The 13746-nt window shown below is 35.6% G+C and overlaps 1 protein-coding gene across 3 annotated transcripts in view; it reads right to left on the bottom strand.

Annotated features, from left to right (window-relative positions):
* LOC107741641 (docking protein 6-like) overlaps nucleotides 1-13746 on the bottom strand; it is a 75930-nt gene that overhangs the window by 19504 nt on the left and 42680 nt on the right. For 2 of the 3 annotated variants that reach the window (XM_016554399.1, XM_016554405.1), the window contains exons 3-4: nucleotides 12010-12124; nucleotides 4813-4932 (exon numbers count right to left, since the gene is read on the bottom strand). In XM_016554399.1, coding sequence (XP_016409885.1) covers nucleotides 4813-4932; nucleotides 12010-12124 — 235 coding nt within the window. The remainder of the gene's footprint in view (nucleotides 1-4812; nucleotides 4933-12009; nucleotides 12125-13746) is intronic. The other variant, XM_016554415.1, reaches the window with a different exon arrangement.

Here is a 13746-nt window from a genome sequence, read left to right as displayed (position 1 = left end):
TAAAAAATCAAAATAAACATACGCATGAGTAGTTGAGTTTTTTAAAGTTTTTAAAAATATTTTTTTTTTATTATTTTAAAAATGAGGATAAAATATTCCTCATATCTTTTTATTGTTGAGGAAACTCTCATTTTGCTGTATTTTGATGCAAATTCACCTCTCACTTGGTAGAAACTAGCCAAAGAAGGCAGATGCCAACATCAAGTGCTCAAAACAATGAACAATTCTGGTACTGTTTTGGGTTGTCACCTGATGTCCAATGTAAAATCTGAAGTGAAACCCTTTTAGAACCAGTGCTTTAATTTAACTGTCTGGCCGCACGTTGCCTCATTCATTCTAGAGCAGGGATGGGCAACTTTGATAGTGACGAAGGCCAGCATTTTTTCTCCTTTATACCAAGGGGCCAGATTACTAATCCACGTCCACACATCTTTTACACCGTCTTACTCAATTTCCCTTTTATCGAAGGAATTTAAAGTATAATCAATGTAATTTGTTTTTAAAGATTTTATTAACTATAAAACTTGTGCAGTTAAGCTAATTCAGAAGGGAAACTTTGTTGTCAGTTGACAGCAATATTAAGGCCAATGTAAACATCTCAATTGCATTGTCTGTAAATTTGCAACAAACAAATGTACAGAGGTCCTGTTTTTTTATTAGTGGCCTACAGAACATTCTCAAAACAACCTAAGAGGACAGTTAAAAAGGGCTTATTCAAAAAAACAAAGTTATTCCAAATGGTACCATAAAATAACCGGGTATTTGCAGGATTTTTAAAATCAAATTTAAGAGCTTCAAAGACCTTTTAAGACCTGCACTTCACATTTCAGCCTTTAAACAATTTTTAAGAAAAGGGAGTCAAAAGTATCAATTATTAGGATATATTAATGTAAACAATTATCAATCAATTATTATATTAGGCTAAATAACATATAAATATATCTTAGTGTCTTAGTTGTTTAGATTTTTATAATGCATTCGATTTTGGTCGATCCACTGGTTCACATTTAAAAATATGTAGTGTAGCGTCTGGACCACTCAAACACACAGTATATATTTTGAATAAAACCTTACTTGTATCACACTTGACGTGGTTCATTGTTTGCTCATAACTGGAGTCACTTAGTCATGCAGATTTATGCTACAAGCTTTTGTAGAATTGTACAGTAAGGAAGTTATTTCCCTTAACCAGGAAATTAACGTTCTTAGAATTGACAAGACAGTTGACCCTGAGAGGTCAGCTAAATATCTACACCGGATCTAAAATATGAATAATTAATTATAACTAGTTATGATTAATTATTCATATTTCCCATGAGCTGATTCGTTACAGTAGCAAAAATAGCAGACGGGCTTATTGAAAATGCAAATGCGTTCCCTGCCAGCAGGTTTCACTTTCAGAACAGTGGAAATATAGCGGATTTCCAAACATATGTGTATTCCCTTTAACTTGTTAAAAAGATAATCTGTTTACCATCTTGAGTGGAAAATACTGTTTTCATGATCAGTTTTTAATTTATTATTTGCTTACGTTAGTGAATGTTTACATTAGAGTGCACATCTGTGCTGAAATTAATACGGGGAGTGGCTGGAAACTAGCAATGATAAAATTTATCATCCGAGTCTAATATGATCCAGCGGGCCGTACTAAAAGACATTGAGGGCCGTCAGTTGCCCATCCCTTTTCTAGAGGGAAATAGAGGTCTGCTACCCGACCTAGGCCTGACGGGTCCCAAAATACTCTCAGGTTTCGGGTTGGGTTCGTGTTAATGTTTAATGAATAGCTTCAGGTTTAGGTTTGTAGCTAAATTAAAACTATATGCAGTAGGCTACGCTGCTTTCACTGACGCACACACACAAACACACAAACTTTTCTTAATAAAATAGGATCTCGCCATGATTTCCTTGTGAGGTCTGTGACTCCATCGCAGGATAATGATTATATCCCGGTCGGAGTCGGAGTCGGAGCATCAATTTTGGAAATATCACTTTGCTCAAACACGCACCTCTCAGTGGTCAGCCTGTACTACTACCTTATTACCTAAATGGAATAAGGATTTTATTGTCAATTTTCTGATTTTCTGTCTGATCTGGTGACTCGGGCTGATAGATTACTAATAATTGGGGATTTTAATATTCATTTTTGTTGTCCTTCGAAACCATTTTGTCAAGGAATTTGTAACTCTTTTAGAGTCACTGAATATTGAACAATATGTATGTGGTCCAACTCATAATTTGGGTCATACACTTGACTTGGTGTTGTCCCATGGCCTTTTGATCTCAAACATGGAGGTTATTGAGGCTTGTGTGTCTGATCATTATCCATTTTTGTTTGAATCTGAATGCTTTTCTCCATCACCTACTTTCGCTCATTCCAGCCAGTTTTAAACATGCAGTTGTGCAACCTCTGCTGAAAAAAACCCTCAGCTTGACCCAGCAATGTGCTGTAACTATTGGCCAATTTCTAAGTTGCCTTTTATCAGCAAACTTTTGGAGAAAGTAGTGTTTTTACAACTTCAGACTTTTTTGGATTCTTTTGGTGTTTTAGATAAGTTTCATTCTGGTTTTAGATCATTACACAGTACTGAGTCAGCTCTATTGAGAGTTACAAATTACATGCTGCTTTCTCTGGATTCAAGTGCTTGTGTTGTGTTGGTATTGTTGGGCCTGAGCGCGGCATTTGACACCATTGACCATAGCATTCTTCTTGAATGTGTGGTAGGTATTTGAAGCACTACATTAAAGTGGTTTGCCTCGTATCTCGAGAATAGGACTTTTTCTGTAAATTTAGGACATTTTTTTTCGTCCTCTGCACCTGTCTTGTGTGGAGTGCCCCAGGGATCCATTTTGGGACCTTTACTGTTTTCCCTTTATATGCTTCCCTTGGCCCACATTTTTCAAAAATACAGTATTTCATATAATTGTTCCGCGGATGATTCTCAGTTTTATCTACCAGTAAGGCTTGATACTGCGGTTTCATTTGATGTATTATTGAAATGTGTACATGACATTAAGACATGGATGTAGCAGTAGTTCTTAATTAATTTTGATAAACAAATTAGTGCTGTTATTAGAGCAAGTTTTTTCCATTTGAGATCTATTACAAAGTTGAAGCATCTTCTTTCAAGGAAGGATATGGAAGTTGTGATTCATGCACTTGTTACATCTCGATTGGATTATTGTAACTCTCTTTATTCTGGTCTTCCTCAATCTTCAGTGTCACGATTGCAAGCTGTTCAAAATGCTGCGGCAAGACTTTTGACTGGGTCAAAAAAGAGGGATCACATTTCTCCTGTTTTATCATTCCTTCATTGTCTTCCCGTTAAATTCAGGGTTAATTTTAACATTTTTCTGTTTGATTATAAGGCATTGTCTGGTTGTGCACCAAGTTATATCTCTGAACTTCTTGTGCCATATTGTCCTGCTAGGGCACTTAGATCTTCGAGTCACTTGCTTCTAACTGTACCACGGTGTCGGTACAAATCAAAGGGTGATCGGGCTTTTTCTGTGGTTGGCCCCAAGCTTTGGAATGGTCTCCCCTATCATGTGAGATCTGCTCCTTCTTTGGACATTTTTAAGTCTAGACTTAAATCTTATTTTTACTCTTTAGCCTTTGTATGTGTGTAGTTGTTGTTTTTATTAGTAGATTTGTTTGATCATTGTACAGCACTTTGGATCAATTTACATTGTGTTTAAATGTGCTTTATAAACAAATGTTGTTGTTGTTAATATAATAGCTTCGATACTGAATCGCTACATTATATTTCTCAGCAACAAGGGGGTAAAAATCACTGTTTTTGAAGTAACTAAACTCAGCTTCATTGTTTGTAGAGAGAGAGACGCGCAGACACAGGAACGCAACTTTCATCCCTCTCTCTCTGGATAATTATTTCAAATAAATGATATAAATCATTCATTCAAATAAACGTGGTATAACCACACTACTTCATCTCTGTGTCTGATTTAAAGCGGCAGAATGCTAGAACGAGCCGTAACTGATGAAAATTACCTTAATTTTTACCCTTTGCCTCCAAGTCATGTATTAAAATCTTTTAAGGCACAAGCAAGCTGTGGTTTATATTATCTTACATATAATGTGTGTGTGCCGTTTGCTCTATAGGCTTTATTTAAAAACTAAACTTGTTTTGCTCTTGTGCCTGCTCTAGCGGCCTCTCTGTCACAATACGGCAAACGGCGCGTGCTCATGATTGGTAAGTGCTTTTTTTTTTTGCCTTGTGTGCTGGACTGGCCACTAGCCTTGATGAAACGGTTTCTTTACATGTATTTGTTTATTGACTGTTGCATGCAATCGTGAAATACAGCATATTTAAAAAGTTTGGCTATTCGTTGTGAAAAAATGGCTTTGGGTTGGGATCGGGGTCTAAATTTAACAGTGCCACTCGGGTCGGGTCGGATCGGGTCAAATGATCTCAGGTACGGGCCTGGTCTCGGGCTTCAGTTTGAAGGCAGTGCAGACCTCTAGAAGGAAACGGATTGCATTAGCTAAAGATTCTCGCTCATTCTCTTAAGCGTTTTCTTGCAGATGTGCCATGCGCATTCATCCTGCTTTTCTTCTGTGCCATAATCTCATCCATCTCTATGACAAGCTTCATTAAGAGCTGATGCTCTGATGCACGCCGGTACCCATTAGCGCTTAGTAAAGAACCTTGGCCCGAGCCGATCATTTATAAACATGAGAACAGACCTGGAGGGACCGTGTTTAACAAACACATTTGGACTCTGTAATAGAATCATTTAGGGAGTACAAGAGGAAAAATCACGGAAAAATCCAGGCTCTAATTGGATACTGACCGTTCTGTTCCCTCTGCACCCCTGCTGCTAACAAGTCCGGTTCTCCCAGGCTGATGTCATTAAGTCTGCTGCCCAGACACTCCAAACACAATAACTTCCACCACTCCTCAGCCTCCAGCTCTGTGGACACACATCCATATCATCATTTTTATATGCAAACATGCAGGAGCAGCTGCTGAAGAGACGGCAGCAAACAGGGAAAAAGCAGGAGATAAACACATTTACAGATTTAGCACTAATGCACAGCAACAAGCCATTTGTGAGCACTAGGTTTATGATGAACGTTATTTTTCTAGTCATCGACCACCTCAGCCTTTCTGTGGATTTGAGACTTTAGTCTTTGCAACTTTACAGATCTTCTTTATGCACCAAGAGCTTGTAACACTCCAAAGAGAAAGGAAGAATTGAAATCGCATCATATAACCCCTTTAAAACTAAAGCAGCTGACACAAAGGAGTGTAGTGATGGACAGACAGACATGTAGAAGTGACAGACAGACAGGCAGACAGACAGTCAAGTTCATAGGTGTGGACACAGTGTCTAAAAATACTCGCCAAGTGCCAAATGTGTGTAAAACCTGGCTGCCAACTAACGAAAACAGAATTACTGACCATTTTTAGGAAGTGCAACAATGGAAGAAAGAAAGCCATACAGGTTTGCAACAGCATGAGAGGAAACGATGACAGAATTGTTATTTTAGGTGAACTTTACTATTTATTACACTCACACTATATGGGGTAAGATGTACACTATAAGGGGACGATGCCCCGCTTAAGAACAATGTGCATTTATTTTTAAATTGTAACCTATTTAGATATAAGCTTAGCAAGAGCAGGATGACGATGCATCAACAATATGTTATTATGGGAAATAAACAGAAAGATTTGCTGAATTAGATCATTAAATCATAACGTAAAATGTTAAATTATTCAAAGAAGCTACTGGGGTACGATGGCCCCCTACCTGGGGCAAGAAGCCCCCTGGCTAAACTTTTACAAAATGTACTTTTACAAAATGACTTTGTAAAATACTAAATCAATTATTCTATTTTTTTTTTTTTCTTTTTGACAATTTAGTTGAGTAATTGAATAACCAAAGACAAAGCAGACAGACAAAGCCGAATCTCAGTAAAAGAGATTCATCTGAAATGTAAATGTATTATTTGACTTATAATACAGGCATATGAATAACTGAATATTTACATATTTAATCACCTATATTATAATTAAAGACATACCATAATTGCAACACTGAATTCAAATTAAATGACTTCACTCAATTAGCCTATAGGTTTTAATTAATTAATGACGATGTCTGTAAAGTAATTATTGGAATCACTGAATAATAGCCCTATGAATTTGTCAAAGTGTAGACCCTGAATATAAGACGACCGTGTTTTTTCAGATGTATTTCCAAGAAAAAAATATCGTCTTATATTCGGGACAATACGGTATTCAAATTAAACATAATAACACTAGTAACAACATGCCGCTTGGGGTCTTCTGTGACAATTCTGGTGGTCATCTTACCCCAATGGTTTAACTTTATATTTTCACCTCAGAATAAAACTATAATTTTTACTCCACCAATATAAAAACATTAATGTGTCCACAAACCCCTAAATACAGAAACATAAAACTTTGATATTCAACATATTACAATGTCATAGATCACTATTTGTTCAGCAACACAAAATTAGATCAATTAACCTCAAAATAGTTTAGACTGAGATTAAATGACAAAACTTAGAATAGCATGGACATTTATTAAATAAACACACACTTTATTTTAAATATTTATCATAAATAAATCATATGAATATTATAAATGATATTTAAATAATATATAATATATATTACATAAATTATAATGCATGTAATTATATTTATAAATAGTTATAGTATATATGATATATGTATAGTACATTACATATGATCTGATGTGATATTTTACATAGTTATTGTTATATACTCACAGTTTCATAAATATAAATAATGCAGAGTTTAATAGACAGTAATAAAAAGTACAAATGGGCGGCACATTTTCTCAGTTTGCACATCATTAGCAGGTGTAGCAATAGTTATTTTGGCCCCTGTGTGCACACAAAAATAACACAAATAGCATTCTGTAGGAGTTGAGCTTTATTTTTCTTGGCACTCCATTCTTCAAAAGCTCCGGGCTAATCTACAGCACAATCTGGACAGCATCATTCTAATGAATGAACATCCACTCTAAAGCACCTCATGCTGTTTAGCACAATGACACAAAGGAAAGTGAGCACAAATTATGACTATGCCAACCACAAAATGAGCTCCATCCACACTGCTTCTGCTTGTGACATGGGTTTGAAAGCTCAACATTATGAGATTAGATTTGTCTAATTACGTGCCAAGTAGTTGTTAACCGATTCGTGGCCTCGTCAAGTTTGCATTTTCAGTGGAGCTTGTTTGAATAACAATGGCTGTCTGCTTGATGTTGCCCTAAGTATATTTCAGCTGTAATTGAAGCTTAAAATGAGTACTGTATGCCTGTCGACATTTTAATTTTGCCTGCTTGAGTAATGTGAGCAGGCACCATTCAAAATATTCAATCAGAAAAAAAAAATCAATGTGCATTTTACTAGTGCCAAATGAATTTTTTTTAATAGTACAATAGACACTTATCAAATAATTTCACTCATAATACTGTGTAAATTATGCACACAGATCCAAACGCTAGAAGAAAAAAAAACATAATGCCTTGGATTATCTTTATCAAACTTATTAAACACAAACAAATCATTGTGCACATATTCCTATACAAGCTTTTTGCTGATTTAAACAAAACATTTTTTGCATGGCCTCTCTCCTGAGACGGTGACCTTTAAGTGTGTCTAAATTCGCACACACTTTTGGGCCCACTGAGTGGAAAATTGGATAAACAAATACTTCATCAGCATGGCAAACTCTCAAGTGCTCAGGCAGCTATGTGCACAAACACAAAGATCATCTTCACATGGTTAATGGTTCACTCAGAGCACAGGAAATGAGAAGAACTACAGTAAATGATAAATAGTTAGGAGAAAGAAAATGGGTCAGGATGGATGAAATAGATTAGGGCTGCAACAAATCGCTAATGGAAATACTCGACAATGAATTTCATTATTGATTTGTAGGGTCTGTGGGCCCCGCTTAGAGGACCACGTCAGTGACACCACTTTAAATAACAACGAAAATGCATTTACATGAAAGGGAAAAAAACTAATTTAATTACAGTTTACTGCTTTATTTTTCAAAGGCAAGTATTTTCATTTGGCAAAACAGAGCATCCTAAAAGTAAGCAAGCTCAAGTACGTAATAGAGCTTTTATTTAGATCAAAGCAAGATTCGTTTAAACATCAAATTTAAGTTTTAAATGAACATTTACATTTTTGCATTTGCCAGACGTTTTTATCCAAAATGTCTTATTTTACAAGGAATTATTTATTTGTTTTGTTTAGTTTTGTTTTGAAAACCAAATTTATGACCTTGGCATTATATTGAAATGAAAATATATTTTATATTTATATGAAAATCTACACTACCATTCAAAAGTTTGAGGTCAGTAAGGTTTTTTTTTTTATTTATGTTTTGAAAGATGTTTCTTATACTCACCAAGGCAGCATTTATTTGATCAAAACTACAATAAAATATTATTATTGTCAAATATTAATACAATTTAAAATAACCGTTTTCTATTGTAATACATTCTAAAATGTAATTTATTACTGTGATAGGAAAGCTGAATCAATGTTGGGAACAGTTGTGCTGCATAATATATATATTTTTTGTGGAAACCATGATATACAATTTTCAAGATTCTTTGATGAATATAAAGTTCAAAGGAACAGCATTGATTTGAAATAAAAATCTTTTGTAACAATGTAGAAGTCTTTACCGTCACTTTTAATAAATTTAATGCATCCGTATCTCTTGCTCTGGCTACTGTGTATAGACCACCAGGGCCGTATACAGATTTCCTAAAAGAATTTGCAGATTTCCTCTCAGACCTATTGGTTACTGTTGATAAAGCGCTAATTGTCGGAGATTATAACATTCACGTTGATAATACAAATGATGCATTAGGACTTGCGTTTACTGACCTAATAAACTCTTTTGGAGTCAAGCAAAACGTCACCGGGCCCACTCATCGTTTTAATCATACGCTAGATTTAATTATATCGCATGGAATTGATCTTACTGATATAGATATCGTACCTCAAAGTGATGATGTTAGAAAACAAAACAACAAGAGAAAGGCTTAACAACACACGTTTGAAATATGAATGAGTCATCGTCTGTTTGATTACGTCTTTAATTGATTTTTCCGTACATTTCTGCCATATGTACATTAACTGACAGTCACCACTGATAAGCTACCACTAAATATTGTAGAAACTTAATTTGCTGTAAAGTTGCTTTGCAACGATTTGTATCGTGAAAAGCGCTATACAAATAAACTTGAATTGAATTTAATTGAATCCTTGCTGAATAAAAGTTTTTTATTTTTATTTTATTGTACCTACCTCAAACTTTTAAAAAGCATATTATCATATTTATTTTTATATTTTATATTATTTTAAGGCTCATAATTTTTTGGTGCAAAATGTAAAATTATGTTATTAAACATTATTAAATTGAATTTGCAAATTGCTTGAAGCATTGAGCAAAATGTGAAATCTTAGATAAATCAGATTTAAATCAGTTGCAAGTCGCAGCCCTCATAGTCAGACATGATGATAATACGACAGAGAGAGAGAGAGAGCGCGTGAGAGAAGAAAAGGGTCAGAGCGGCACAGCCGTAACCCGACAGACTCAGAGGGAGGTGAGGAAGTGGAAGTGAAGGATCAAGGGAGGTCGGGTTCCTACATGTGGCGGACATGTGAGGGACACAAGCTCCATATGGCCGGAGTTTGTGAGAAAGGGGAAGTTCGAGAGGGGGCGGCTCATGGACATGTACCTGTGCCAAAATTAAAAGAGCCACAAGCAGAGTTGACCACACACACACACACACACGCCTGAGGCCTACACTGACTCAAAGGTGATTTATTCCCACAAGGACAACAAGGTGATCTAATGCAGCAGGACACATTACCAACAAACCAGCACAGAAAAGTCTTTGAAGGTGTCACAGACACTGCCAAAGACTTCTTCATCTAAACAGCCTAAGGCACATATACTTTTTAAACCCTTAGTGTATGGCCCTATCTCGCACAGCTCTTCATTTATGTCCTATGCCCGCTCTACCCGTTTCCCATTAATATCCTGCCTCTGAAGGGAGGGAAGGAGAGCTGGGGGTGGGGAGGTTATTGTGGTAAATGGATTCAGGAGAACATTCCTCACCTCCCCCTGGCAGTGCGGAAGACCCCAGAGGTGCTAATGATATCCCAGCGGGTCCACCGTGCCACTCCCCCCGTTCGCATCCACTCCACTGCCTCTCCTTCCCTCTCCATCTCTTCCCCTTTCCTCCCTCTCTCTCTCCTTTAGTTTCCTACCTGGGAATTTAGCTTGACAGGAAATTTGAAGGCAAAGGACAAATTCAGCGCTATAAAGATGAGTTTACCGTTTCTTCTGGTCAAAAGAGTTGTAATAATGTGTTTGTGATCATTTTTGCACACATTATTGTGGATGGAAATCACAAAAAATTCATTAAACCTGCTGTTATTGGACTTGTTTTAGCAACCAATTCACTAAAGTAATTATGATTATACACTTTCCTATTAGTTCCATGATATAAATAACTGCATGCCATCATCACTAGAAAATGTATACAAATGTCTCTTTTTCAAAGTGATTCCATTCAACAGTGCTGAGCTTTGCAAATTCAGCTCTTTATAAATTATAAATATATTTAAAAAGGCTATTTACATAAAATGGAGGTGTTTTTTATGCTGATGTGAATGACTTAACTTCACTAATAATACTAAGTTCCCTAGTAATACTCATGATTCAGCATTTTATCTGTGCAGTTAGTGCCATGTTAAACTAGATGCAGGTTCTTGGTCTGAAATATTATGCACAAAAGCAGATGAAGCATATTTATCAATTTACGTTTATTCACTCATACATATCCAAGTGTATTTTGAATACCATAAGAGCTACACAAAAGTTTGGGGTCTGATCAGAATTTGTAATATTTTTGAAAAAAAATGTTAAAATTCGTATGCTCACCAAGGCTGCATTAATTTGATCAAAAATGCCGTAAAAACAGTAATATTGTGAAATATTATTACAATTTTAAATGACTCTTTTCTATTTCAACATATTTTCTTCAGTGACACACAGTCCTTCAGATATCACAATATGCTGATTTGGTGCTCAGGAAACATTTCTTATTATCACAGCTAAAAGCAGTTGTGCTGCTTAATGTTTTTGTGGAACTCGTGATACATTTTTTTCAAAAGAGGAGCATTTACTGTATTTGAAATAGAAATCTTCTGTAACATATATTACTTTTTTCTTTACATTTTTTGTTCAATTGAATGGGTTCTTGCTGCATAGAAGTATCAATTTCTTTAAATAAAAAAAAATAAAAAATCTGACCCCAAATTAGGGTTAATCATGCTTTATTTGGCCTGGTAAAATAACAAATGTGGTAAATCACAGAACTGAATATTAATGCCTACCTAAAACTGCAACTGTTTCACAAACCAAGTTAGTGCTTATTAATGTTTGTATTCTGGGTGTAGTTTTTTTTTCCTGCGAAAATGCTTTGATCAGTTTTGACACTGCCATCTTTCCACTACAAGATTCTCAGTGTGAGAGGAGAGAAAACACATGGGAAAAGATGCCTTCTGCTGCCAAGCTAATGTTGAGTAAAGTATCTCATTCATATTTCAAACGTGTGTTGTTAAGCCTTTCTCTTGTTGAACTGCTGATCCGCCTGTTGCCTTTGGCTGTATTCATTCTCTATGACACAATCTATGACACAATTTAAAAATATATATATTCTGTGCATCCCAATGGGCTCTTCTAACACTTACTAGCCTTAATAACCAAAACATTTCCACGACTTCTTTAGTTTCAAGGTATAAAACGAATAAATCAAAGAATAAACACATTTTCCTGATATGTGAAAATCAATACTTGCACATCTTGAAATATAGAATAAATTAAGCCATTCTGGATACACTCCAGCACTACAACAAAGACTATTCTCAGAGTTGGAGACGGTGCTTACCTGACTCACAGGAAAATGTCTTTGACGTCTCATCGCAGAAAATAATTGCCACTGCGTGTTTCTTGGTCTCTCGTGGCATTCGAGTGACGTTCTTAATGTTGTGGAGCTCAGTAATCTGTGGAAGAAGACGACAAAATTAATTACCAAAATTAACAAACTCAAGAGGAGGGGGAAACAAAGAAAGGAGGATGACATTGAGGTAATGTAGTTACTGTTATCTGAAAATGAAATGATTTGAAATTACTGCAGTGCCTGGCTTTTGGGAGAAATGGAGATGAGAGTTAACGCTGGCTGTCTCTATTGTCACACTAATGACAAACACTAAAAAACAGCTGGGCACTGGAAACTATAAATAAATGTTAATATTCATAATATTGTGTGTACGTTCTGGATCAACCAGGAATCCAGAATCCTCCAAGGGAGCCTCAAGATGACTTAAAATTATTTAAAATAAAACAAAACAATAAAATGAGCCATAACAACTAAAAATCAAGATTATTTCAGAAAGAACCTTGAAAAACCTGGATATTTGAGGAATCCTAATTTTAAAAGTGTGATTTCTAAACTTGGAAAACTCATGTAAATTAAAAAAATCTCCACGTGTATATTTTTAATGATTATAAATTTTAGCTAGTTTTTCTAGCCAAGCTCTAAAATAATTTATCAGGTAGAAAGTAAAAAATATTTTTAAAAATCCTTATCCAGTAAATCACACAAAAAAATAAAAACGGTACAAGTCATGTGACCTTAGAATATTGTTGTGAATAATAGGAGTTATGAAGTTAAAAAGGCTGAGAAACACTGATCTAGAGGGGGGGGAAAAAGTCATTTAAACATTTTTTTTCCAGATTTCCTAGCAAATAATTTTATCCAGTATACTAAACTAAGGAAGTTAATGGGATAATTAGGGATATGACTAAGCCATCACCATACTGCAATTAGAATGAATGAATGTTGATATAGTTGTGTGATTACATGTGCTTTAATAAATTAAGCTGGAAGGGATATGAATAACAAGATAATGTCATCCATGATTTAAAATGTTTCCACAGCCATGACAAACAACATTACCTCAGAGAAAAGCAACCTGCCTTCTGACAGTATAAAAATAAGCCCAGTCTATATTTAAAGGGCTCTTCAGGTACATTTCACTTCATCTTCTAGACTCACACAATGTTGCACAAAGTTTACCAACACTTCTTCGAGCTCTGTTAAAATAGTTAAAATGCAGTCGAAACAGGAGATACTACACCTCACCTCTCAGTCTTGCCGATGGCTTTTCTTGGTTTGAGATTTATGATTTGCCTGTGGCAACAGGGAGGAGGTGTTTGCCTTTGAATGTGTTTGTGTTGTGCTGAGTGTGGGTTCAAGGATTATGAATCTGATGAAGGCTTTGCTCAACGCTTTGAAAGAACTTCTCCAGCTCGGGTGTGTCTCAGTGAATGGATGACGCATTGATGGGTGTGAGGAAGCATCTTCTGAAAACTTCTCAGCTGTCAGCAATGTGCATACCCAGACCTTTGACCAGACATCAAACGGTCTGGCCCATACTGCAGTTTATTCTAGCCAGGAAGTCAGTCCATGACGACAGACTCATGGCATGACGTCTGAAGATGAGACTAGCAATGTACAGTCTAAAAGAACAGTGTTTTTGCTGTTAACAAAAAACATAAAAAATAGTTTTCAGTCATTGAAATTAAGCTGAAAAAATTATATTATATTATATTATATTATATT

This window comes from Sinocyclocheilus rhinocerous, unplaced genomic scaffold, assembly GCF_001515625.1.
Source record: "Sinocyclocheilus rhinocerous isolate Xijiao unplaced genomic scaffold, SAMN03320098_v1.1 scaffold100, whole genome shotgun sequence".
In the NCBI taxonomy this organism is placed as follows: domain Eukaryota; kingdom Metazoa; phylum Chordata; class Actinopteri; order Cypriniformes; family Cyprinidae; genus Sinocyclocheilus; species Sinocyclocheilus rhinocerous.
The sequence above is the reverse complement of the archived record's forward strand: the minus strand, read 5'-3'. Positions and strand labels throughout refer to the sequence as shown.